Below are 26,295 nucleotides of genomic sequence, written 5' to 3'. Positions count from 1 at the left end.
TATATATAAATTATACAAAAATAAATTGTAAATATAAATTATACAGAATTATTTTGGCTAGTTTGCATCAATTTATTTATCTTATATAAATTATAGAATCTGCTTGTCAACTTCTGCAAACCTCCCCCTCCTCCTAGCCTGCTGGAATTGTGATAGGGTTTGTGTTGATTCTCTATCTCAGTTTAAGGAGAATTACCATCCTAACAATATTGAATTCATAAAGCGTGCACATAAACGTTTCTCCATTTATTTAGATCTTTAATTTCTCTCAGCAAAGTTTTAATTTTCAGTGTAAGTTTTGTTATTTTTTGGTTAAATATTTCCCTAAGTATTTAACTCTTTTTGATGTTTTTGCGAATAGAATTATTTTCTTAATTTTATTTTTGGAGCATCCAGGGCTTATCTGCAAAAATATAATTGCTCTTTGTATATTGACCTTGAATCCTGTGACCTTGTTATATTTGTGTATTCGTTCTAATAGCATTCTGTGCACTCCTTAGGATTTTCTAGAGGATCGTGTCATCTGCAAATAAAGACAGTTTTACTCCTTCCTTTCTGGTCTGGATGACTTCTATTGCATTTTCTTATTATTATGGCTAGAATCTCCAGTATTTTGTTGCACAGGAAACCTGAGAGTGGAGACTTGATCTTCCGGGGGCAAGCCTTCAGTCTTTCACCATTTTAATTTAATGGTGAAAAACTGTAAGTTTTTCATAGATGCCATTTATCAGGCAACCATGTGTTGGTTAAGAGCTGTGAGCAAATCTGGTCCAGGCTCCTTCCTAATTGCATCGACCCTATCAGCAAGGTAGGAGAGCCAGTCTTTCTGATACAGAGGCGAATGGTGGTAACTCGGGCACATTGACCCATTTGGTACACGACTCGGTGTAGCTACTGACAAGGAGTCTGGTGCGGTTAAGTTGCCTCGGCATCAGCGGGGGGCGGTTCTTGCAGTTACAACCGTCTAGAGACACCTGGATTCTTGGCTAGATTTTGCCACTGTTGAGCCGTCAGTCCCTCAGCCTCCTCAAAAGCCAGATTCCACATTAACAAAACAGGAGCAAGAATCCCTTTCCTGCCTACCTCCCAGCTTCAAGTGGGACAAAGCTCCACCAACTGAGGCAAAGGAGCATCACCAGTTCTTAGAGGTAGGAAATGTGTCAGTTACAGGAAGGAAGATAACCCAGAGTCTCTGACTGTCTCCTTGAATTTGCGGAGAATCAGAGCCCTCTGGCCGGCAGAGAACGCTTGTTAGACAGTCAAGACACTTCCACTTGAGGAGACTGGCCTGACCTAGTGGCCGAATGGGGCAGAAGGAGGAGGAGCAGAGAGATGAAGGAGTCTGGATAAGTCTGGCAGGGGGCGAGGTGGCCTCTCCCATGGGCAGTGGTTGAGCCCTTACTCCTGGGTTTCTTTCTCCCAGGACTGTGTCTGGGCACCTTTAGGAGAAGTGTTCGGTGGTGCACCATATCACAAGCAGAGGAAGCAAAATGCACCAAATTCCAACAGAATATGAGAGGAGTGGGTGGCCCCAATGTCTTCTGCACAAGGAAAAACTCTCGCCAAGAATGTATCCAGGCCATCAAGGTAAGTCAGTACCATGTGTTGGTTGGAACCAAATTGAATGGAAGGGAAGGGAAGGGAATAAAGTAAAAAATGTATTTCCCCCTTCTTCTGCTTTTCTTCCTGGGCACCGATGGGTTGGGAGTGCTCCTTCCTCACAGGACACAAGACTATTTGGAAAGCAGATACTAACATTCTAAAGCGGAAACACCACGTGTGGGGAAACTGTGGTTGCAACACAATTTTTTCTCTTTTTTTTATTGTTTATTTATTTATTTTGAGAGACAGAGGCAGGGAGGAACACAAGCAGGGAAGGGGCAGAGGGGGAGAGAGAGAGAGAGAGAGAGAGAGAGAGAGAGAGAGAGAGAGAATCCCAAGCAGGCTCCATGCTGCCAGCTGCAGAGCCCAACATGGGACTCAAACACCTGAACTGTGAAATCATGACCTGAGCCGAAACTGAGTTGAACGCTTAACGGACTCAGCCACGCAGGCGCCCCGGAACTTGCATTTTCTAAAGTAATGGCAATAAAATGAATCCTACCTTGCTGGTGATTTTATAAATAAAACGAAAGCCTACCTTGCTGGTGATTTTATAGTGAAACTGATCTTCGTGGTTGGTGGCCTTCCAAATTGGCATTACAAATCTTCTGGAAAGTGGAATAACAAGAACAGCCAGGGCCACGAAGATAAACAAGGTCACTGTCTGAGCGAGTCCACGCTTAGTTGCCCATCCCAAGGTGACAGGCCATCGGAAGGAAAAAATTCTACGAGGACAAAGCTACCCATGAGAGCATAGATTTCATAGCAAAAAGAAAGTGCTGAACATCTGAGGGGTTATTTGACAAACTATGGAACAACCACATTATGATAAAATGTTATGAAGTCAATAAAGGCCCTGCAGAAGTATGAAAATGCATGCATTTTAGAAGAAGAAAGCAGTCCACAACTATTATCTGTACCAGAGAGGGGCAGAGAGGAGAGAGAGAGAGAATCCCAAGCAGTCTCCACGTTCAGCTTGGAGCCTGATATGGGGCTCGATCCCATGACTCTGATCATGACCCGAGCCAAAATCAGGAGTTGGACACTCAACCGACTGGGCCACCCCGGTGCCCCTAGAATAAACAACTGTAAGTATAAATGACCGTGAAGGGCAGGAACGATGAGACGATACAGGCGGGGACGCTTATAAGAAAGAGACAATATGCCAACGTCCGTAGTTAAAGCTATTGCCCTCAAAAGAGGGAACTTTGACTCGTGCCACCAAGTGAACATGAGTGAGTATGCCCCAAAGGAGACCCTTTTGAAGATCCTTCTAGATCTTTCTGACCTCCTGAAATCCAGTTGCCTGGGTTGCCTGGGCTCTCTCCTGAAGCTGGCCTGGCCTCTTTGCTTTCAGGCGAACAAGGCAGATGCTGTGACCCTTGATGGTGGTCTGGTGTACGAGGCAGGCCTGGACCCCAATAAACTGCGACCTGTAGCGGCTGAGGTCTATGGGACCCAAGCGGGTGAGTTCTCCCTGGAGACCCGGAAGCTGGGGTGACCCTGGCCTTGGCCCCGGGCTCTGTGCAGGGTGGATGAGATCTAGAGGTGGGCTCACGGACGGCATCCCACTTGCAGGGAACTGAGTCCCTGGGCTCTTTGGGCCCGATGCTGACCCGCTGGGGGAGGACACGTGTGTGCTCCCTGGGGAAACAGAGCAGGTCCCAGGAAAAGCTAGCATATGGCTTCCTTTTCCACCAGGGCAAGGTCACGTTGGGCTGTTTTTCTCCCTCTGGTCTGGGCTAAGAGCTTTCAATTCTCTCTGTCCCTTTGCAGAGCCACAAACCCACTATTATGCTGTGGCCATAGCAAAGAAGGGAACCAACTTCCAGCTGAACCAGCTACAAGGCAGGAAGTCCTGCCACACAGGCCTTGGCAGGTCCGCCGGATGGAACATCCCTATGGGGTTGCTTCGTCCATTCTTAAACTGGGCAGGGCCGCCTGAGCCCCTGGAGAAGGGTAAGATGACTGGAGGACTGTGGGCAGTCTCTGGGCGGGGGGAGGGGGGTCTCCACGCTGGCTGCACACGCAGGCCACTTTGTAAACGTGGGATGAACCCCAGTGGGCCCACCGCACCAGCGGCCCTTTGGGAGGCGGCAGCAGAGTCTCAGGCGGCTCTGAGAGCCCAGCCTCACGTAAGAGGCTGTCCCACAGGGGTGGAGGAAGGGGCTCTGTCTCCACCCCCCTCCCCTCCCGCCCCTCCCCAGTTCGTGCCCGTCCCTGGGAGATGTGATGAACTGCTGGCTCACACATCTGTGGCCTATTTCTCTGTGTTCAACAGCTGCGGCCAACTTCTTCTCTGCCAGCTGTGTGCCCTGCGTGGATGGGAAAGAGTACCCCAACCTGTGTAGCCTGTGTGCGGGGACAGGGGAGAACAAATGTGCCTGCTCCTCCCAGGAACCATACTTTGGCTACGCCGGTGCCTTCAGGTGAGTGAGAAGGCCCTCTTCTCCCCAGCGGCCTGAGCACCCTGTGTCCTCAGGCCGGGAGTCCTTTTCTCTGGCCCCAGTCACAGCTCAGCCTGCCAGCAGGGACCGCAGAGCAGGTGTCGTTCTCCTGAGTCCAAAGAGGGCACTGGCTTTGCCCAGTGCACGTGCCCCTCCAGCCCCCTCCCCGCCAGACCCCCCTCTACGGGCCCCTTACCTCTACCCCAGCCTCGTGAGCCGTCACCCCGACAGGGGTCGTTCCTTGTCCCCATAGACGAGGCTGTGGCTTTGTTTGCGCTGGGATGTCCTGTGTTTCCCTGCTGACTTCCGCCCTCTCCCTAGCCACAGAGGGACTGAAGGGGTCTTGTCATGAGACAACCAGTCCCTCGCTCCCGGAAGGACAGCTGGAGCGTCCAGGCTGATGTGGTCTGCCCCGCGCGGGCTTCTCCTCCAGCCGGGAGACAGCGAGCTCTGCCCGACTGCCCCCTGCACCCCCTGCCCCCCCATGCCCCGTGCTGAGGCGGATGCTGCTTCTCTCCCCACATCTGCCTCCTGAGCTCAGGCATTTTTGCAGACGGAGGCCTCCCCGCTTGGCCGCAGCACATTTGCCCACTCGGTCCTGGGAGAAGGGACCACATACTCAGGCATATAGAGGCTTCAGATCCTTTTATATAGAAAGACCCGTTTTGCCCTTTCAGGCCCTAACGCAGGAGGTGGGGGGCTCTGGCCAACCCCTAAGCCGTCCTTCCTCACAATCTATCTGGAGGTGGCCGCCTTCCCAGACAGGTGCGCTCCAAAGCCTCAGAGGAGGGGAGCCCGGGGCCCTGCTCCCCTGGGAGGCCCGAGGAAGAAGCTGGGGACAGCCGGCTCTGTGCTGACCCTTCTGCGACTTTCTCATTTCACAGGTGTCTGCATGAAGGAGGTGGAGATGTGGCTTTTGTCAGGCACACTACAGTGTTTGGTAAGAAGTGGGAGGAAAGCTAGGGTACAGCCTCCTTTTCTTTTATTTTCCCATAATTCTGAGCACTGAGCAAATTGGACTCTTCACTTCCTGGCACGCTATTATCAAGGTTCTCTACGGGGCAGGCCTCTTGTTTGATATTATTTCCTGTTTTACTTTTCTTTAAAAAAATGTTTTACTGTCTATTTGTTTTTGAGAGAGAGAGACAGAGCACCAGCGGGGGAGGGGCAGAGAGAGAGGGAGACACAGAATCTGAAACAGGGTCCAGGCTCCGAGCCGTCAGCACAGAGCCCGACGCGGGGCTCGAACTCACAGACCGTGAGATCGTGACCTGAGCCGAAGTCGGACGCTTAACCGACTGAGCCACCCAGGCGCCCCCCCCTTATTTCCCATTTTAAGCCATCGGTTTTCTCTAAATCCCCCAATACCCACTGCCTTTCTTTTCCTCAGAGACACCCCCACCTCTGTCCCCAACACAGGTTTTTGGGTTCTGAGACCACAAAAGTTTCGGCATTAGAAACCATGCTGCTGCCAGGATTTTCCATTCAGCATCTTGTTTTGGAGATTTATCTGTGTTGTATGTCTAGTTCAGTGTTTCTGACAGCTGAGGAATGCTCATCGGGTCTACTTATCTGTCACCCTAGGTCACCTTGCCCTTCCCTCTCCCACAAACAGCTCCATGACTCACGTTCTCCTGTGTGTCCTCTTACTGTTGTGCAGGAGAAGATTCCTGAAATACCACATGCTGATGCACCCTGCTGGGTGTGCACGGGCTGAACACATGCTTACCAGGACCACCAGAGACAGACCCACCCCACTGACCCGAGACCTCCGGAGATAGGCTTACATTGATCATCTCAATATATTTGCTAGTCATTTTCTAATCTTGACTATTTTCCTATTGAGTTTAATGCCTGTTTCTTCATGATGTTGATTCAAGGAGAGGCATTCTTTCTTTAGTTTATTTTGAAAGAGACAGAGAGAGTGCTCGCTTCGGCAGCACATATACTAAAATTGAAGGAGACAGAGAGCGAGCCAGCAGGGGAGGGGCAGAAAGAGAGGGAGAGAATCCCAAGCAGGCTCTGCAGTGGGAGTGCAGAGCCTAACGTGGGTTGGTGGAGAGAGATCTCACCCTACACTTGGCTGTTCGTTTTCAAATCTCGTTGAACTAAAAGTGTAGAATTCTTTTGCTGGATTTCTAAAAACGTCATCCTTTAATTTTAATTAGAATTGTTTTGAGTTTAAATTGGTCCATGGGGAACTATATTTAATGTTAAGTTGTCCAATCCCTGATCACGATGAGTTTTCCTCCTTTGATCACACCTCTTCTATGTCCTTTAACAGAACGTACAAAGTTTCTCTTTGTTGGTCTTATTGTGCGAGGTTAGTTACTAGCTCTTTCATGGTTTGGGTTGCCATTACAGTCTGATATTCTAGGTTAGCTTCTGCTTGGTTGTTGCTAATGAGGATAATACTTGGCTTTGGAAGTTCTACCCTGCTGGATACCGTTATTGGTTTTATTCCTTCTTCCTTGGTTTTGTTGGCTTTTCTATGTAGATGACCACATCATCTTTATTTTTTTATTTTCGGTTTTTGAGGCGGGGGGTGGGGGGGAAGGGCACAGGGGGGGCGAGAGAGAGAATCCCAAGCAGCCTCCACACCTAGCGGGGAGCTCAGTCTCACAACCATTGAGATCATGAGCTGAGCGGAAGTCAAGAGTCAGACGCTCGACAGACGGAGCCACCCAGGCACCCCCGTGGATCGCATCATCTTTAAATAGAGTTTGCCTTCTTCCTTCTGGCGTTCCATCTCGTTTCTTTTGTCAGTTGCGTCCGGCACTGTGTTGGCAATATGACAGCTGACATTTTTGCTTTGTTCCTGATTTTGAAGCGAATGCTTGCATTTTCTCCTGCTAGTATGATTTTGCTGCAGCCATTTTGATGAAAGGCATTTCTCAAGTTCAAGAACTTTACCGAATTCTCCATATTACTAGTTTCCTGAAACAAACAAACAAAAAACCCAACCACAACTAGATGTTGAACACACACCTGCTTTTTCTGCATCTGTTGAGATTATCTCATGGTGCTTATTAATGACGTGGAGTACTCTGGCTTTTTAGATGATTGACCGTTCTTTGTTAATGAAATAAGCTGACAAACCTTAACCCTGATCTATTAGTTTTTAAAATACTCTGTTAGGTTGAGTTAGCTAATGTATATCTGAGATTTTTGCACGTATGCTCATAAGGAAAATAGGCCTGTAATTCTTCTCTCCTGTACTGCTCTCTCTGATTTTGAGCTCAAGGTTGTACTACTCTCCTAAAAGGACTTGGGCAGGTTCCTGTCACTTTACATATTGTCACTATACATGCTCATATATGGGATACATTGGCAGTTCCAAATTGGGCTGAACTCACTCATAAAAACAGACTTTCCCCTTCTTTTGGTAACACCTCATGTTGGGAAGTGATTCAACTGTACATCCTGCCTTAAAAATGTTTGTAACTTTTTATTCTTTCTAGAGAGGTGGGTAAGGCAGCGCCCCCTGGCTGGTGCGCTGGGATTGCCTCTACCCTGGGACCCTTTTCTAGGAGGGGTTGCCATGGAAACAGATGGGGTCTGGTTCAGCCTCCTTGGCTGGCCAGGCAGAAGGTGCAACAATCCCAGAGCAGCCTGTATGATCCAGAGGAACACTGGGCTAGCCCCCAGGGCTTTCTGGTTACTATCTTTACTTTTTTTGAGTGTTCCGGAGCAATCCACTGCCTTTCTGACACCACCACCCCCCCCCCCACCCCCCACCAGTTTTGTAGAATACCTATGATGTCTCCTCTAGCTCACGATGTGGGAGAAGGGGACCTCCAGCTCACGGTTAATGCCTACAGTGGGCTCATCCGGGCTCCCCTCCACCTCCACCTTTCCTCCAGAGACCCTGCCAGACAAGGCCGACCAGGACAAGTACGAGCTGCTCTGCTTAAACAACACTCGGAAGCCAGTGGACGCGTTCAAGGAGTGTCACCTGGCCCGGATCCCTTCTCACGCTGTCGTGGCCCGAAGTGTGGACGGCAAGGAGGACTTGATCTGGAAGCTTCTCAACAAGGCGCAGGTGTCTACCTCCTCCACCCCTCTCCCACCCCCCCACCCCCACCCCCGCTCCCAAGGTCCTCCCCGCCTGCCTGGATTTGCCGCGGGGAGCTTCCTTCCTTCCCGAATGTCCTGCTGCTTTACAAGTCTTTCTGCGGCCTCTCTGCGTAAAGGCTAACAGATTCAATGGGCTCTGGACAGCAGAAACAATAGAGGTCTCTCCAGCATTACTGATGAACGGTGTCTCAGGGGCTGGAGCAGCAACAGGGGGACGATGAGGCAGTATTCTCAGGACTCTAAGGTGCCTGGGCCCTAGCGGCTCTTGAAGCCACAGCTGAATGAGCCACGGGGCCAGTCCCTCCACACGAGGAAGTGAACCAAGGTCCCCAACGCTCAGAATCATCCCCAAGCTCCGGGCGCTGTGGTTCAACATTGTGCTTTTCTTTCCTGTCTATTTCCCACTGACGCTGTAATTCCATTTTTCCTTAATCAGGAAAAGTTTGGAAAAGACAAGTCACCTGCGTTCCAGCTCTTTGGCTCCCCTAACAAAGAGAAGGATCTGCTGTTCAAAGACTCTGCCCTTGGGTTTTTGAGGGTCCCCTCGAAGGTCGATTCTGGGCTATACCTTGGCTTCAACTACCTCACTGCCATCCAGGGCCTGAGGGAAAGTGAGTGAGGCCCGGGCAGGCCCTGCGGGCAGGCTGGTGGGGGTGCTAAGCCAAGGGGCAGGCCTTCCAGAAAGTACTCTCCCTTCTCCGGCAGCAGAGCTCTGCTCTGGAGCGGCCCTTGTCCATTCGAGGCAGATGCCAGTGTGCTGTGAAGCAAGGCAGGGCATTTTAACATGCGGGAGAGTCTCCAGACTAATGTGACAGACACCCAGTTAATGCGGTTGTATGTCCCCGGCTCCCCGGCCTGGACAGAACAATCAACTTGCCTCTTTATGAAGTAAGAACTACGCACATGAACCGAGAGAGCCAGGGCCCCTCCTGGGATGAATCTGGAGGCCTGGTGAACGCAGTTCTGGACTGGGGCCCTGGACTTGGCCGGGATACCACAGGGGGCCAGCTCAGCCATGGCTCCTCCTCTCCTGGGGGGCTGAGATGGAGTCAGCCTGAGCGAGGACGCTGCACTGCAGTTAATGGTGGTGCCTGACTGAGGGGAGGTCAGTCCCCTAGGCCATCTCTTGGGGCTGCCGCTGTCTGTGTCCTGGAGCTTTAATCCCGTGGGACCCCGATACTGGGCAAGTCACCGCACTAAGGCTTGAAGGGTGGGTTAGAAGCCAGGGAAGCCTCCAAAGGAACCGAAATAGGAGGCCCGGGGTTACGCGCGCCTGGCGAAGGGGTTGGGCCCCGGAGAGTGGAGGGGGAGAGCGGCAGGGGGCAGCGAGCGCAGGGCTCCCGGGCGGTGGGCGGCGCCTGGGTGTCCCCGCCAGGCACTGGGCCCCACGACCGCTGTGTCCCTGTGTGTCCCTGTGCGCAGCGGCTGCCGAAGTGGCGGAGAGGCAAGCGCGCGTCGCTTGGTGCGCGGTGGGCGGAGCGGAGGAGCGCAAGTGCCAGCAGTGGAGTCGCGCGAGCCTCGGGAAAGTGACCTGTGTCTCGGCGCCCACCGGTGAAGACTGCATCGCCCTGGTCCTGGTAGGGGCGCGGGCTCCGCCGGGGGTGGGGGGGGGGGCGATCGGGACCGGGAGACACCGTGCAGGCGGGGCACAGGCCCAGAATGCTTGTGGCCTTTCCACTCTCCTGCTTCGAGGAACAGTCGTGATTGTTGCAGGGCGCTGGGAGGACATAGAAAGGTAGCTCGTAGAAAAACAAACAGCAGAGATACACCACGGCTAAAGTCCTGATAATTTCCTAGCCCCGGATTTCTCCGGACACGTGTGCGCGTGCCCCCAACCGTCCTGGATCGTGCCAGTTCGGTTGGTTTTGAGTCCTTGACACTTAACGGTACATCGTGGCCATTCTCCCACGTGAATATCTCTTCCCTGAAAACACTGAAAAATGATTTGAGGATGTCTTTCCCGTGGCTGTGGCTGTTCAGCCACGAACCTATTCCGCTTTGGCCCGTTATTTTGTTACTACCATTAGACCCCCCACCCTGCCCCCCGTGCTGCATCCCTGAATAGAAATTTTCATCCATATCTTCATATCTCCAGTTTTTAAAAAAATTTTTAAAGTTTATTTATTTTGAGAGAGAGAGAGAGAAAGAGAGAGAGAGAGAGAGAGAGAGAGAGAGAGTGTGTGTGTGTGTGTGTGTGTGTGTGCAAGTGGGGGAGGGGCAGAGAAAGAGGGAGAGAGAATCCCAAGCAGGCTCCACACTGTCAGCACAGAGCCTGATGTGGGGCTCGAATGCTCAAACTGGTGAAATCATGACTTGAGCCCAGATCAAGAGTCAGAGGCTTCACCGGCTGAGCCACCCAGGTGCCCCTCCAGTTTGTTTTTTAAAATTTTTAACGTTTATTTATTTTTGAGAGAGAGAGAGTGGGGAAGGCACAGAGAAAGAGGGAGACATAGAATCCGAAGCAGGCTCTGAGCTGGCAGCACAGAGCCCAATGTGGGGCTCGAACTCACAAACTCATGTGGGATCGTGACCTGAGGTGAAGTCGGACGCTTAACTGACTGAACCACCCAGGCGCCCCCCAGCTTTTTTTTTTTTTTTTAATAGAGTTGTAAGAAAATTATTACTGAGCCGAAGAGCGAGTTTGCAGTCTTGATGAATCCATAGTCGAATGTTGGGGTGCGGGTGCGTTCATTCCCCTGGCGAGGCAGCTCAGTCGTTTCTGCTTATTTGTTGAACAACTTCTGTGTCGAACTTGAGCATAACGCCAAGGGGCTGAGACCAGACAAGGCGGCTTGTTCGATCCGTCTCCTCACTGAGTGAGGCTGGTCCAGGAGGGCGTCCCAAGAGCGTTTGGGGGACAGAGGGTCAATGCAACCTGTGCCTGGTCTGTCCATTGGGAGCGACCGCACGAAAGGTGCGAGGGGCTGATAATCGAGAGTGTGCCAAGTGTTTCCTTGGGTGCTCAGTTCAAACAGGCCCTGTCTCTTTCTGCTACCTCGTCAGAGCACCTGACATTCTCTGACCTAAAGCCATTCTCTCAGACAGCCTAGAAACAGGCGAGACGGGAAAGCGCCTCTCTGTATGGTGCCGACGATTTGCTTTGGTTTTACAGAAAGGAGAAGCCGACGCCCTGAGCCTGGATGGAGGACTGATCTATGTCGCGGGCAAGTGTGGTTTGGTGCCTGTCCTGGCAGAGAACCAAAGTAAGTCGGTGTTGAGGGGGGGCGGGGGTGTCCTCTCTGGTTTCTTCCGTCTGGCCCATGGGAGCAGTAACCCCACTTGGTGGGTCCAGGGGCAGATGCTGAGATGGACGGATGCGTTCAAACAGGAGAATCGGGGAGGGTGGGGGGCAAGAACGGATGAAAGGGGCCTTTACCCACACGGCCTGTGTGTTGAGAAGTGACAAAGCACAGATTGGTTTCCTCTTCTTCATGTAAAACAGGATTTTAGTCAAGTACAATATACATACAGAAAAGTGCCCGTAAGTGCAACTCAGTGACGTGTCACAAACTGGTGGGTCCCCATGCCCTAGTGCCCCGATCACGGCAAGTTCCAGATGGCCCCGGCGCCCTCCTGCCACCAGCTGCCTTACTCAAGCGAGGGCAGTAACCCCTGACTTCAAACGGCACAGATCAATTCTGCCTGTTGAAAAAAAAATTTTTTTTTTAATTTTTATTCATTTTTTGAGAGAGAGATGGAGACAGAGCGTGAGCAGGGGAGGGGCAGAGAGAGAAGGAGACACAGAATCCGAAGCAGGTTCCAGGGTCTGGGCTGTCAGCACAGAGCCCGTCGCGGGGCTTGAACTCACGAGCTGCGAGATCATGACCTGAGCCGAAGTCGGACGCTTAACCGACTGAGCCGCCCAGGCGCCCCAATATCTGCCTGTTTTTAAACCTTCCGTGCGAGACACGTGCTTTGTACGTCTGTTGCTCAGTGTTATGTCCGTGAGATTCATCCAAAGAGTATTGAATCTCGCTGCTGTATGATATTCTGTCCATCTATGGGGGAGAGGCGTTCGGGTCATTTCCAGTTGGTGGCTGTTGTTTGGGTCATTTCCAGTCGGTGGCATCTGTGTCTGTGTCTTCTGCTGAACACACACATCTATGCCTCTCTGCTGCATGGGATTGCTGGACGGTCTCTTCGGATTTGATCCCGCATCGCTGAGATTTAACAGTTTGTGGCTTCTCAGTAAAGCTGAGTGTTTAATGACATTTTGCTTGTTTTTGCTCCTTTCAGAATCACAGACCCCTAATAATGAATCTTGTGAGGATAGACGAGTGGAAGGTGAGTTGGAATCTGCTAATTTCAGGGTCATGGGTAAGTTCTCATTGCTGGAGGAGGAGGAGGAAGCGGCCGGGAACTTAAAAGAAAAAAAAAAAACCTCACAGAAAGAGATACAGCCACAGAAGCCGTAAGTTCTTTTGAAGAGGCAAATAATTCATAGACGAGTAATTGTAATTAATGTTGTATTGACCTTCACACTTGGCAGAGAACTGTCAGAGTTCTTCACTGTTCTCACAGCCATGGACGGTACTGCGGCAGATCCTGGCCTTGAACCGGGTCTCCCGGGCTAGATCCCGTGCTCTGAGCGTTACCCCCACCCTCCCGCTGGAGCCTGGGCTTGCTCAGCGCCAGAGGAGCTCTGCACTTGTCCACGGCTGGAATCCGTCAGTGACGCACCGTCAGGAGAGGGATTGCCACCATGTGGACCCTCTCACGGTGCAGGGCTGGTTTGGACTCAGCATGGGGGGGTCCTTGCAGACACGCTCCCTGCACCTACACAGCACTTAGTCTGGTGGCCATCGTGGCTGTGGCCCAGTGTCTGTTGCAGCTGGTGATTTATGCACTATTGGGGTCACGCTTGTTCAGTGGTTTTTTTTTTTTTTGCCTTAGTGGCTCACGTCTAATTTAGTAGCTCACAATGTGTGCCTGGCCAAGGACAGTCCCTAGCAATCACTTAAAGGATCCGCTTTTCCTGGGGCGCCTGGGTGGGTCAGTCGGTTAAGTGTCCGACTTTGGCTGAGGTCATGATCTCCCAAGTTTGTGGGTTCAAGCCCTGCCTTGGGCTCTGTGCTGACGGCTCAGAGCCTGGAGCCCGCTTCGGATTCTGTGTCTCCCTCTCTACCCCTCCCCTGTTCATGCTTTGTCTCTTTCTTTCTCAAAAATAAATGAACATGAAGGATCAGCTTTTCTTATTATTTCGTTTCATAGCCTAGATCGTTCTCACCTTCCCAAAGAACAGCAGCCGAAGCTTCAGGCAGTGGCCGGATACCTGGGGGCATCATCGCCTGGCGATGCTTCTTGACTTATTTTGGCTTGGGTTGCAGAGGGATGCGCTAGAGTCCCATGCCAGGCACCCTGGAGGTTAAGTCCTGCTCTTCTGTTGCTCAAGGGTACCTGGCCGTGGCAGTTGTCAGGAAATCAGATGCGGATATCACCTGGAATTCTCTGAGAGGCAGGAAGTCTTGCCACACCGCCGTGGGCAGGACTGCCGGCTGGAACATCCCCATGGGCCTGCTGTTCAACCAGACAGGCTCCTGCAAATTTGGTGAGGCCTGAGGGCGTCGTGGGTGGGCCACCCTGGGCGGTAGGCACATTGAGCTGTGGAACCTCAGGGAAGGGCAGGGGCGGGGATGTGCAGGCTGACTGCGGCCCGCGGGCCCCTTTTGGGGTAAGCGTGTTCTCTGTGTGGCTGAGGAGGGTCTCTGAGTGGGTCTCTACCCAACACGTCCCATGCCCCAGCCACCCCAGCCCAAGATAAAAATTCTGGAGTATCAGTCGTTTCTCTGCACCCTAAGAACGGAGGCAGGTTCTGAGAAGTACGGATGTTATTATTATTATTATTATTTTTAATCTCTTGGAGCTCTGGATCTGAATTTCTCTTAGGTGCCGGCTTCCTAACTTGGGGAAAGGCACCTGCCTGCCTCATGAAGCTGACTTCTTCCTCCACATGGCAAGGAAACCAAATTAGACCTCCAGGGTTCTGGCTCACCTGCTTCCGGGGCCTTCTGTCCCGGCCGTACCCCAGGCTCACACCCCGTGCCCTACCTGCTGTGGGCCTGGTGACGTGGAAGTATGTGACATGTTCCCGCCGGGGCTCACCTCTCATGCAGGGGTCTCCTCGAGTGGGGCCCTCCTGCATTTTGGATGGGTTAGGGACCCTGGTTCAGGCAGCTTTCCACGTGGCTCTGCTCCTCACCGCGAGCACTCGCTGTGGTTGCTCTGCACAAGCCCCGCGGCCTCCTCCGAGCTGGGGGGAAGCCGCCAGGACCCTAGCGGGGTGCTCCCCAGCCTCCTCCGGAGGTTGGCATGCGGGGTGGCTCTTCCGGGGGCGGGGGCTGCACACGTCTCAAAACGGGCTCTAGCTGCTCATCGAGGCGGGGCTTTCTTGTCCGCATCGTGTTCTCTCTCCTCAACCCACATTAATCCATGTTGGCTCCCTAACGCGGGTTAAATCACACGATGGGCTAGTGCAGATTACGTTTAAGCTGCTGGGAGAGAAAACCCGGACTGGCAGAGGCTTATTTCCCTCTCGTGCAAGTGCGATCCAGAGGTGGATTGTCCACAGCTACTGGGACAGCAGCACAGTGTCAGCAACCCGGGCTCTGACAAGGTGGCTTCCATGCTCAAGGTCACCTCATGGCCCGTGGAGGTCTAGTTCCCGCTTCTGCTTTCCATGTGCAGAATGAAGGAGGGGAGGGAGAAGAAGAGGCAAAAGGCAGGTGCCAACTGTCTTTTAAGGGTGTTTCCAGGACGCTGGCACACAGCGCTCCTGCTTGATGCTCACTGGCACGTCCCTAGCCACATGGCTCTACTGGGCACGGGGTGGCGGGGGAGGCCAGTCTTTATTCTAAGGGACCAGGAGCCCGGGTCAAAAGCTGGCTTTCTATTTCGGAGGCAAAGGAAAATCAGGTCCTGCAGGGTGCCACCAAGTTCATCAGCTGAGTCCCCAGCTCGAGGCTGTCATCGTGGGACCCTCTGTCCAGTGACAGACTCTTTTCTCTGGCCTCGGTCAGGTTTCCCGTCGGTGCCTACAGGGAGAAGCTTCTCCGATTTCCGGCGGGCCCTCGGTGGGTGGGTCCGTGTTGCCGTTCGCGACGGTGAGCGTGTTCTGTCTGTCCTGGGCCGTGTAATGAACCCAGACCCAGTGGCATCGCCTGCTGGGCGAAGGCCTCTTACGTCGACACGGGCAGGAAGAGCTGACTCCCGGTGTTCCTTCCCCGCAGATGAATTCTTTAGTGAGAGCTGTGCCCCTGGGTCCGACCCGAACTCCAATCTCTGTGCGCTGTGCATTGGCGACGAAAAGGGTGAGAACAAGTGTGTGCCCAACAGCAATGAGAGATACTTTGGCTACACTGGGGCTTTCAGGTGAGTGCCGCGGCCGAGCCTCCCCAGGACAGGGACTTGTCCTTCGTCCGTCATCCTCTGGCATCTTGGCAGTGCATTTCTAAGGGGTCAGATATGGCCTGTCACGGCAGAGGCAGGGAGCAGCCTGGAGGTCCACTGATGGACTGTTCCTCCCCCACATAAGCCACTGCAGACAGTGGAGGCTGACAGGGTGCCGTCTGACCTCAGCTCAGCCGGGCGCCTTCCTGTGGCCTGGGGCTGGCGTCGGCCTCAGTGGGCCTCAGGGTCCTCATCCTCAGAATCAAATGGGGAGAGTACGTGGCCCCTTAAGTCCCGTCTATAATTCAATTTTAGGGGGAAGACTTCTCTCTCCTGTAGCCGCCACCCTCTAGGCCAACACCAGGAGTCGGCCAGTTAACCGACTGAGCCAGCCAGGTGTCCCTGAGCTTTTCAGTATATAAAATTCAGTAGCCAGGGGCGCCTGGGTGGCTCAGTCGGTTAAGCGTCCGACTTCAGCTCAGGTCACGATCTCACGGTCCGTGAGTTCGAGCCCCGCGTCGGGCCCTGGGCTGACGGCCCAGAGCCTGGAGCCTGCTTCCGATTCTGTGTCTCCCTCTTTCTCTGCCCCTCCCCCGTTCACGCTCTGTCTCTCTCTGTCTCAAAAATAAATAAAACATTAAACAAATAAATAAATAAATAAAATAAAATTCAGTAGCCTTTTCTCCAGTGATGGGAGGATACAGAAGTAGCTTTTACTCTCGTCTCAGTGGCCCATAAAAGTATTTTGCAGACAGACAAGAATATCTTTAAGGGTTTGCAAATGGAAGAGTTGTGATGTGATTCCGCTCAGAAACATTGAGTAGACACGTTTCTGATAAAAACCCAAAGGAATCATGTGGTTTTCTCTCTTAAACCTGTGGGAAGGTAATATTTCACTGGAAACACTTACACCTTGGTATTCCTGTTTATACTGGAAGGGAATGGTTTGTCTTTTGTTCACACTGAGAGCTGGGACCAGAAGTCCTGTTACCACTGTATTTCTAACCAACGTCCTTATATTGCTGGTTCTTAATTTTCAACCATCAGCTATTTTCCGCGGACTTTCTATTCTGGGAGAAGAGGTTCTAGCCTCTCCTGTGCCTGTTCCGCTCACAACCACAAACTTCACCTGCTTTTGGCCTCCCACAAGTTTATGTCACGTTCAGTGCTTACATGACCATGGATATGTAAATATTATTCTCCTATTAAATATGTGGTATAATAAGGTTGTACTTCCCTTATTGTACAAAGTTCCTGTTTACTGTAGAGTTAACCGGTGTCTCATTTTTTATTTGCTTAATTTTCTGTGCTTAAAAAGAAAAATCACTAATTCATCTCAAAACCCCTAGCCAGGAGCGTAAACCTCCTAACAATACATACCCAGAGTGAGTGCTGGCCGGGCTTCATCAGGTGATGGGGAATATTGCTCCTGCCCAGTCTGGACTGGTTTCCTCTAGGCCCCCTGGATGTCTGTGGTCCTGGGATCCCCCTTGATGGTCCTTCTGGGATTTCCTTTTGTTGTACTTCGTGTTAAATTGCCCACTTCCCGGATCCCGTATCTTTCACTTTCTTGGTTTTGTTGGCACAGAACACATCTTTTTGAGAAGGGGTGGCTTGGATTTGCTGTGTTTTGAGTATTGCATGTCTGGAAACGTCTTTCTTCTATCTTTGAAATGATTTCTAGTTTGGCTGGATAACTAAGTGGAGGTTGAAAAACATTCTCCCTAAGGATTTTGACAGGATTTCCATGTCTGGGAAATGGCAGTGTTAGCTGTTTTGACTGATTCTCTCACTAAAAACAAGCAGAAATGCTGGATTAGTGCACATGTGCGCGTGTGCGCACACACACACACACACACACACGTTCTTTTTTAAAAAACATTTTTAAGAAATATTTTTATTTATTTTTGAGAGAGAGAGAGACAGAGCACCAGCAGGGGAGGGGCAGAGAGAGAGAGAGAGAGACACACACACACACACACACACACACGCAGAATCCGAAGCAGGTTCCAGGCTCTGAGCTGTCAGCATAGAGCCTGACACGGGGTTTGAACCCACAAACGGTGAGATCATGACCTGAGCTGAAGTTGGACACTTAACTGACTGAGCCACCCAGCTGTACCTTCACACGTGTGTTCTTAAGAGTATTGAATAACTGACAAAGTAGTAAAGGATTATTAGACTAAAATCTAAGGGAGACTAGGAATTCAGAGAGAGCTAAGTGCCCACTTTTTCCTCAGGACATTTATCTTCATGACAGACATGAACCTGGAGGTTACCTACACCTTTAAGGTAGGAATGAACCAGAAGTAACTTCCACTCCTACAGGGCATCAAGTTGCTGGATGCCGAGGAGAACAGGGAGGGAGAATGCATACCACCCCCCTGAGAACCTGAAACCATGAGCCAGCTTCTGCATGGATTTGTAGCTCAAACTTGTATCCCCTAGGATGGTCCAGAAATTCTCGACTCACAAATATCTTTAAAAATGATCCCAGGGCACCTGGTGGCTCAGTCGGTTAAGTGTCCAACTATTGGCTCAGGTCACGATCTTGTGGTTTGCAAGTTTGAGCCCCGCGTCGGGCTTTGTGCCAACAGCTCAGAGCCAGGGGCCTGCTTCAGATTCTGTGTCCCCCTCTCTTTCTGCCCCTCCACCGCTCGTGCTCTGTCTCTCTCTCTGTCTCTCTCTCTTTCAAAAAATAAAAATAAACAAATACACATTAAAAAAGAAAAGATCCCAGACTAGTGGTCCCTCTAGAAACATGCCTGGAAGACAGCACTTTCATGGTGGGCCTCCAAAGACTGAAATCCAGCAGAAAAAACAAGGTAGTATTTCTTTTAATAGAAGAATAAACAGAACTTCTGGAAAGGGAAAAAACACAGCAGTTGAAATTAGCCATGCAATTGACCAGATTAACAGCATAGACACAGTAAAAGGAGAATGAAGGAAGATTTGTGAAAAACCTATCCAGAATTTAGCAGAAAGACAGAATATACAGCAAGCTCAAAAAATTAAATGCGTTGATCCATTGTCTTCTAAGTCTAGAGTTTCTGTTGAGAAATCGGATACCACTTTGGACTTCTGATTCTTTGTATATGACACTTTCATCTTGAAAACACTCTATTTTTGAATTTGGAATACTTTATGTATAATTTCCCGAGAGAATAAGCTTTAGAAGGCTTAGAAAGCATCCTGGACACACAAGTCTATGCAAAGGATATTTTGTGAAGAGTGAAGAAATCAGACACCTAACACATCTCTCTTATATGTGTATTTCTCTCTAAATTTACAGAGATTTAGCAGTAATGAAAAATACGTTTAGGAAAAATTCATCTGGGGTTTTATCCAATGTAACATGTTTCGAAAACGAGTTTCTTACAAAGTTTCTGAGTTTTTAAAAACATGATTTCTTTTAATCTCCAGTATTCTGAAACTTCACACTAATATTTCTGTACGTGGGTCTCCTTTTCATCCTTTGGGATTGGGCCATTGGTGGGCGCATTTCATCTGGAAGCTCAAGGTGTTCCGTTCTGGGAAATTTTACTTCATTATTTTTTGACGATTCCTACGCTGTTTTCTCTGGTTTCTCTTTAAACTTTGATTCGTAAATTACAGACTCCTGGGTTAGCATCTCATTTTCTTCTTCTTTATTTTTTCATAATTGCTTTTCTTTATCTTCCAGTTTCTGGGATATTTGCTCAGCTTAACCTTCTAATTGTTCTATCGTTTTTAAGAATTTTTATGATGATGATTTTTTCTTTTTTTACTTTCTAAGAACTCTTTGTTCCGACTGCTCCTTTTTTAGACTTTGCATTCTTGTTTCATGAATGCTGCCCCTTCTCTCATCCCTTTAAAGACATTCATTGTCGTTTTTTTAAAAATAGTGTTATTCTCTCTCCCATATTGTCTCTGTATTTTCTGAGTATTACTTTGGTCTCCATTTATTTTTTCTGGTATTTCTTCAACTATCCAGCGGTTTCTGGCCCTTTGTCCCTATTTAAGAAGGAAATAATGACGCTGTCACAGTTCTGCATCAGTTACCACATCTTGGCAAGTAGGGGCCTCACCTGTGGTGCAGTTGGTTTGTGTCATTTCACTGTGGGGCATCAAATATCAGAATCGATAGGCGTTTTTCTTGGGTTGATCAGCTTCTCCAGAGAACGAATCACCCTGTATGCTTCTCGGGAGTCTGAGTAGGGGAAAGGGGCTATGATTTAATCTTCCAGAATAGAGATTTTCAATCCCCTTTCTTTTCTTTTTTTTTTTTTAAATGTTTTATTTATTTTTTGAGAGTGAGAGACAGAGTGTGAGCAGGGGAGGGGCAGAGAGAGAGGGAGACACAGAATTCGAAGCAGGCTCCAGGCTCCGAGCTGTCAGCACAGAGCCCAACGCGGGGCTCGAACCCACAGGCAGTGAGATCATAACCTGAGCTGAAGTTGGATGCTTAACCGAGGAGCCACCCAGGCGCCCCTTTCAATCCCCTTTCCGATTTTAGTTTTGGGCCTCAGGCCTCTGCGGTGCTTGGCTGTCTGTCTGTAGTGTTGTTCAGGTTCAAGTTCCTGTGAACAAACCTTCAATCTTCTGCTGGGTGGGGGGAGGGGGAGTGCTCTCCCGGGTGCATGGGATAGGAGGGTACCTGCCCAGTCCTCCTGTGTCAGCCACTCTCAGGTGTGCCTGGTCCTTCTAACTGATGAGTCTTTCTGGAGTTCTGCTGTGCACATCCGTTTTCTTCTGGGCTTCCTACACTTCCGGCTTATGGTACCGCTGTTCTCTGCTCTGCTGGGGAAATCACTGCTCATCGATTTGCTCTCCACCTTCCAAACATGGTCATATTATCTTCTCTCCCTCCTGCCCTCCTCTTGCTCATGGTTTATGGCTTACAAAAAAAAAAAAAAAAACTCACTACTGTAAAAAAAAAAAATCTCACCAATGGTATTTTATTGGGATCTTAGAAGCAGGGAAGGTTCACATGTGTGTTCAAGCTACCATTTTATTTATTTATTTAAAAAAAAATTTTTTTTAACGTTTATTTTTGAGACGGAGAGAGACAGAGCATGAACGGGGGAGGGGCAGAGAGAGGGAGACACAGAAGTGGAAACAGGCTCCAGGCTCTGAGCCGTCATCAGCCCAGAGCCGGATGTGGGGCTCGAACTCACGGACCGCGAGATCGTGACCTGAGCCGAAGTCGGACGCTTAACCGACTGACTGTCCAGGCGCCCCTCAAGCTACCATTTTAAATCCTAAGTTCCAGGAATATTTGTTTTCGTCTGTGCCACACATATGACAAATATTTATGAAAACCCTAATAGTTTTTCCTCTCGGGCAATGTGTTTCTTTTCTGGAACATTTTAGGTGCCTGGCTGAGAAGGCTGGAGACGTCGCCTTTGTGAAAGACTCCACTGTCCTGCAGAACACGAATGGTGGGTGAATACATCCCAGTATTCAGATGTGCAGTCGGGAAGCTATTATAGAACCTTTTCCAGGCTTTGGATCAAGTTCATTCCAAAATCCTTTACCTCATATGCAACATGGTGCATCTGTGAGTGTCACGTTGACTTTGAAACCAAGTTCCCTCTGTCTCACTCTCTCTCGGACACACACACATGCACACAAACACGCACCAGCCGTGCTCAGTAACAAATGTCTCCCTGGCGTTGTCTAGTCACCCACGAAGCACACCATCTGCCTGTTCCTACATGGACAACTGAATGTGGATGCTACCAAAAAAAAAAAAAAAAAAAAAAGGAAGAAAGAAAAATTGATATGCGCAAATACAATGAATACAATTTCCTTTTTTTAAATGTTTATTTATTTTTGAGAGACGGAGACAGAGTGTGAGTAGGGGAGGGGCAGAGAGGGAGACACAGAATCTGAAGCAGGCTCCGGGCTCCGAGCTGTCAGCGCAGAGCCCGACGCGGGGCTCGAACTCTCGAGCTGCGAGATCTTGACCTGAGCCGATGTCGGACGCTTCACCGACTGAACCCCCAGGTGCCCCAAACTTCCCTTTTTAAAAAAGGAAGTAAGGGCCTTCATTGGGACCTCATGGGAGCCCTCAGTCTGGAAACTCCTTGGGAGTCACTGGAGACAAAGTCACAGGCAGATAGAGATAATGGAAGATGAATGGTGACAATTGCCAACTTCCGCACCCCTACATCCGGCTGCCTTCCGAACTGCAGCCCCACTCGGCCCCCACGGCCCCCAGCAGATAACTTGCCACTTCATCCCCTGAGGAAGAGCCACCTGGACTTCCTGCCTCTGTCCTTCAAACATCGGCACTCACAGCCGCTCTTCCCTCCTCCTGCCCCTCTCCATGTCTCTTGGGAGATGGACTGAGGACAGCCATATAAATTTGGAATGATCTCAGTATCAAATAGACAAAGCCAAGAGAATGGATGAAGTGTTTTAAAAATTTTTTTTTTTTAAATTAGACAGAGAGAGAGAGAGCATGCAAGCTGGGGAGAGGGGCAGAGAGAGAAAGAGAGAGAGAGGGCCTCATAAGCAGGCTACATACTCAGCACAGAGACTGACGCAGGGCTCGATCCCATGACCCTGGGATCATGACCCGAGCCAAAATCAGGAGTCCCATGCTCAACTGACTGAGTCACCCAGGCGCCCCTTTTTTTGAGGGGAGAGAGCGGAAAGAGAGACGCAGGGGTCTGAGCAATGAACCTGTATTTGCACACACTCAGACGTGCATACAATTACATTTTGAACTTGTGAACCGTCACTCTAAGTGATGTCCAAGGATCAGATTGATGTCAGCTTTTTTTTTTTTTTATACTGAAGGATAATTAACATCCAGTGTGATAACAGTTTCAGATACACAGTATAGGGATTCAACACTTCTGTATACTTCTCAGTGCTCTTCCCAATCAGGGGACTCTTGATCCCCTAGAGTGATGTCAGATTTAATTGTCTGTAAATTTCTTTGGGATTTCACAACGGCGTTTTATTGGAATTGACTGAATGTTTGAGAAATGTATAGAGGTTCCTCACCTTTTCTTAGTGACAGTAAGACCATCCGAACACGAAAGGAAGGAGAAAGCAATTTCTTCTTGGACATCAACCAGATGGTTCTTTTTCTGGAGCTCACTAGAAAATATGGCATAGATGGAAGGTTTTCTTTTTAAAAAATCAACAGCTCTATTGAGAGATAATTCATGCCATGAAATCTGTCCGTTCAAAGTGTGCGATTCAGTGGTCTCCAGCACATTCATGGAGCTGCGTGACCCACCCACACAGTCCGATTCTAGAATACTCACACAAACCCGTAAAGTGACCCTGTGCCCTTCCCCTCTCCTCCGGAGCTGGCAACCTTCAGCTTGTTTTCTGTCTCTGTAGATTGGCCTGCTCTGGACATTTCACACAAATGGAACCATGTGGCCTTCTGAGACTGGCTTCTTTCACTTGGCATCGTGTTTTCAAGGCCCATCCACGTTGTAGAACGTGTCAATGATTCCCTCTCTTTGGTTGTTGACTCCTAATTCCCTTGAATGGAAGCAGCACTAACGTTTGATATGTTGGAAGTTCGTATCGTTGGTGCCGACAAAGCTTCCTTCCCTCTCTCTCGCGTCACTGAGACCCGCCTGTGCGCGTTTCAAGAGGCCGGTGGACTCGTCCAGCCCACCCAGGGCAGACCTTTGACTAAGCTGGACAGCCGTGGCTGATGCCGCCTCTTTTTCTCTCCCCAGGAGGGAGCTCTGAGGCATGGGCTAAGGATTTGAAGCTGGAGGACTTTGAGCTGCTGTGCCTGGACGGCACCCGGAAGCCTGTGAAGGAGGCGGAGAGGTGCCACCTGGCCAGGGCTCCGAACCACGGCGTGGTGTCTCGGGAAGATAAGGCCCAATACCTGGAGCAGGTGCTGCTCCAACAGCAGGTGCGGATCCCCAGGGCCTCTGGCCCTTTCTTAACTGGCCGGGCTCTTGGGGGGCGGGGCGGTTGTAGGTAAAGCCGCCTACCCACGGCCCTTCTGTCTTGTCCCTCTGCCTGGCGCCGGTGGCTTCATGTGTTGGCTTCATGCTGAGGAGCTGCCCGGAGTCTCCGTGAGAACAGCAGAGGCATCCGCCTTTATAATCTCGAAGGACAACAACAGACCCAGAACTCCCATAGATTGAAGGCTGTCTGTGGAAAGTGGTTTGAAGCAAACTGTGCAATTTCCTTAAAGTCTGGGATTCTCTTTTGTTTTTTTAAAAGTATTTTGTAATGTTTATTTATTTTGGAGAGAGAGAGACAGAGACAGAGCATGAGCGGGGGAGGGGCAGAGAGAGAGGGAGACACAGAATCTGAAACAGGCTCCAGGCTCTGAGCTGTCAGCACAGAGCCCGACGCGGGGCTCGAACTCACGGACCGTGAGATCGTGACCTGAGCCGAAGTCGGACGCTTAACCGACTGAGCCACTCAGGCGCCCCTGATAAGAGGTCTTTAATCATCGAGGTGTTTTGCTCTGATTCCTGGGCATAGAGGAGGATCTATGGCCACGGGAGGCTGAGTGGCCCGCCCAAGGCAATGACCTGCTCAGTGGCAGAGAAGATTTCCGATGCAGACAGTTTCTCTAGGAGAGCTGGCCTGTGGGAATGCCGTAGGTGATCTCGGAAATCCTCAGCTGTCACCTGGCCACCCAGAGGTTCTAAGGGAAGAGACCACAGATTAACAAGGAGGGGACGATGGTGGGAGGTGGGTCAGAGGTAGTGGGGGGGCCCAGGCCCTGCCCGGTGGGTCGGCCACCCGGGGCACAGGCTGTGGGATGACACGGGGGTGGCAGGAGGCTCAGCTGAGGCAGTTGAAGGACTCCAGAACTCAGCTCCAAAACTCAGGGCTGAGCCTGGCTGGAAGGAATGTCCTTGGCCTCTCCTGGTCCACACGTTCTCCTGTTTCCCTCGGCGACTCGCTTACTTGTCTGCCCTTTTGGTACAGACTCGGTTTGGGACAAACGGAGACAGATGCCCGAGTGAGTTTTGCCTGTTCCAGTCCGAAACCAAAAACCTCCTGTTCAATGACAACACCGAGTGCCTCGCCAAACTCCAAGGCAAAACGACGTATGAAGAATATTTGGGATCGGCATATGTCACGGCCGTTGGTAATCTGAGACAGTGCTCAACCTCCCGTAAGTAGGACGTCCCGGAGACACCACCGTGCGTGAAGGGCAAGGTTGGAGGGCCAAACAGCATTCCAGGAGGGAAGGTGGGAATAAAAATGTGAAGGCAATTCGATATCCCCCGACCTCGGGAAGTTACAGCCTCACTGATGGGGTGGAAACACTCAGGAAAAGTAAAGCAGTAGATAATATGCTAAGTTTTTATAATCCTGATTGTAAGTGCCTGTCAGGGAGGTTTTAGACACTGAGAATTCATTGTATTCAGTAGAATGAAGCGTGTGTATATCTATATGTAAGTATACACACCTGCACACACATATATATATGTGTATACGTGTATGTATTCAGAAAGGACAAACCCCGGTCTCTAGACAATTACCATAAATGCCAACTGTCGAGGCTGCAAATTCTCAGAAAGTATCTTAGCCAGGAAAACATATTGACAAATAACTTGGCCCTCCAAAAACATTTCTAAGACATCGCAGAGCGTTGTAAGGCTCCAGGCGGTGATTCTAAAATTTCAACGGGCACTGCCTCCCCTGTGCCGGGGGAGGCTGGGTGGGGAATCACCCAAAGTCTTATTTCTGGCACCTCGTCCAGACAGCTGGAGGCATCGGGTGGTGGTGGTCCGGGGTGGGGCGGGGCCAAGAATCTCTGTATCAGCTGTTCCCAACCAGGCACAGTTCCCCTCCCCCGCACCGAGGGGACATCTGGCAACGCTTGGAGGTATTTTTGATTCTTACAACTTAGGGGGGTGCTGCTGGTGTCTGGGGGGCAGAAGCCAAGGATACTACCAAAGCACGGGACGGCCTTCTCGATGAAGAATTGCCCGGGCCCAAACGTCAATAGCGTCACTGTCCTTTACCACCCGGCGTCCCGGGATCGTGGTCGGGTGGTCCTAGCACTGACGACATTTTGAGAAAGAGGCTGTAGGGCTATTCTTGGGAGCAGCCAGCTCAGGATTGCACAGACTGCCTGCCCCTTGAGGGCGGGGCCTGTGTGTCCCTGCCGAGCCCCCAGCACTTAGCGCAGTGACTCACGCAAAGCAGGCCCCCGCGAGTATTTGTGAAGGGCTGGGCGAACACTAGTGGAGACAGATTTGCACAAAGACGAGGGCGTGGGTTGCCCACATTTCAGAAGTGAGAGGACCATCGTGTCACGTGAACTTGAGGGTGACAGTTGGTTCCGTTAGAGACAAATGGGGTGGGGGCGGCGTCCGTCGGGCCAGGGCGGGACATCACCCGGGTTAGCGAGGGCCCGAGCGGCTGGGCTGGCGTGAGGAGGAAGGCACAGGGAGACAAGTGAGCCGGCACTGCCGAAGGCAGGGGAGGGTCTGTTTCTTAGTGCCCTCCTTGATTGATCTATTGATTAAAAGAAATCAGTTACTGACTCTTCTGCTTTGGTGTGTCCCACAGCGCTTCTGGAAGCCTGCGCCTTCCTGAGGAGGTAAACCCACCCGCAGACTCCGTGGCCTCCCCTCCTGCGGCATCCCAGGCCTGCCCCGCTCTCAGCCCCGCCTGGGGCGCTGGGCTGTCCCCCTTCCCAGCCAGTCACCTGCTTTCGCGGCCCTCAGCGGTCATCCCAGCAATAAAGGAAATGAGAAAGGCTGTCGGTTTTCATTCCTTAGAAGGCATCCTTTTATCTTCTCTAGAATTTTATACTGAAATCCTGTGTCTGATCGAATATGAG

The 26,295-nt window shown here is 50.7% G+C and overlaps 1 protein-coding gene across 2 annotated transcripts in view; it reads left to right on the top strand.

The window, feature by feature from the left end:
* The window catches only part of LTF (lactotransferrin), a 30,769-nt gene extending 4,556 nt beyond the window's left edge, over window positions 1–26,213 (top strand). The window contains exons 2-17 of one of the 2 annotated variants that reach the window (XM_042929108.1): window positions 1,424–1,587; window positions 2,960–3,068; window positions 3,379–3,561; window positions 3,884–4,031; window positions 4,934–4,989; window positions 7,913–8,091; window positions 8,563–8,737; window positions 9,549–9,703; window positions 11,239–11,329; window positions 12,363–12,410; window positions 13,519–13,674; window positions 15,353–15,494; window positions 20,865–20,932; window positions 23,204–23,388; window positions 24,426–24,615; window positions 26,022–26,213. In XM_042929108.1, the coding sequence (XP_042785042.1) occupies window positions 1,424–1,587; window positions 2,960–3,068; window positions 3,379–3,561; window positions 3,884–4,031; window positions 4,934–4,989; window positions 7,913–8,091; window positions 8,563–8,737; window positions 9,549–9,703; window positions 11,239–11,329; window positions 12,363–12,410; window positions 13,519–13,674; window positions 15,353–15,494; window positions 20,865–20,932; window positions 23,204–23,388; window positions 24,426–24,615; window positions 26,022–26,056 (2,084 nt within the window). In that variant the 3' untranslated portion in view covers window positions 26,057–26,213. The remainder of the gene's footprint in view (window positions 1–1,423; window positions 1,588–2,959; window positions 3,069–3,378; window positions 3,562–3,883; window positions 4,032–4,933; window positions 4,990–7,912; window positions 8,092–8,562; window positions 8,738–9,548; window positions 9,704–11,238; window positions 11,330–12,362; window positions 12,411–13,518; window positions 13,675–15,352; window positions 15,495–20,864; window positions 20,933–23,203; window positions 23,389–24,425; window positions 24,616–26,021) is intronic. The other variant, XM_042929109.1, reaches the window with a different exon arrangement.
* The last annotated feature ends 82 nt before the right edge of the window (window positions 26,214–26,295 follow it).

The sequence above is a fragment of the Panthera leo genome, chromosome A2 (genome assembly GCF_018350215.1).
Source record: "Panthera leo isolate Ple1 chromosome A2, P.leo_Ple1_pat1.1, whole genome shotgun sequence".
Taxonomy (NCBI): Eukaryota; Metazoa; Chordata; class Mammalia; order Carnivora; family Felidae; genus Panthera; species Panthera leo.
This window is presented reverse-complemented; position numbering and strand designations above follow the sequence as displayed.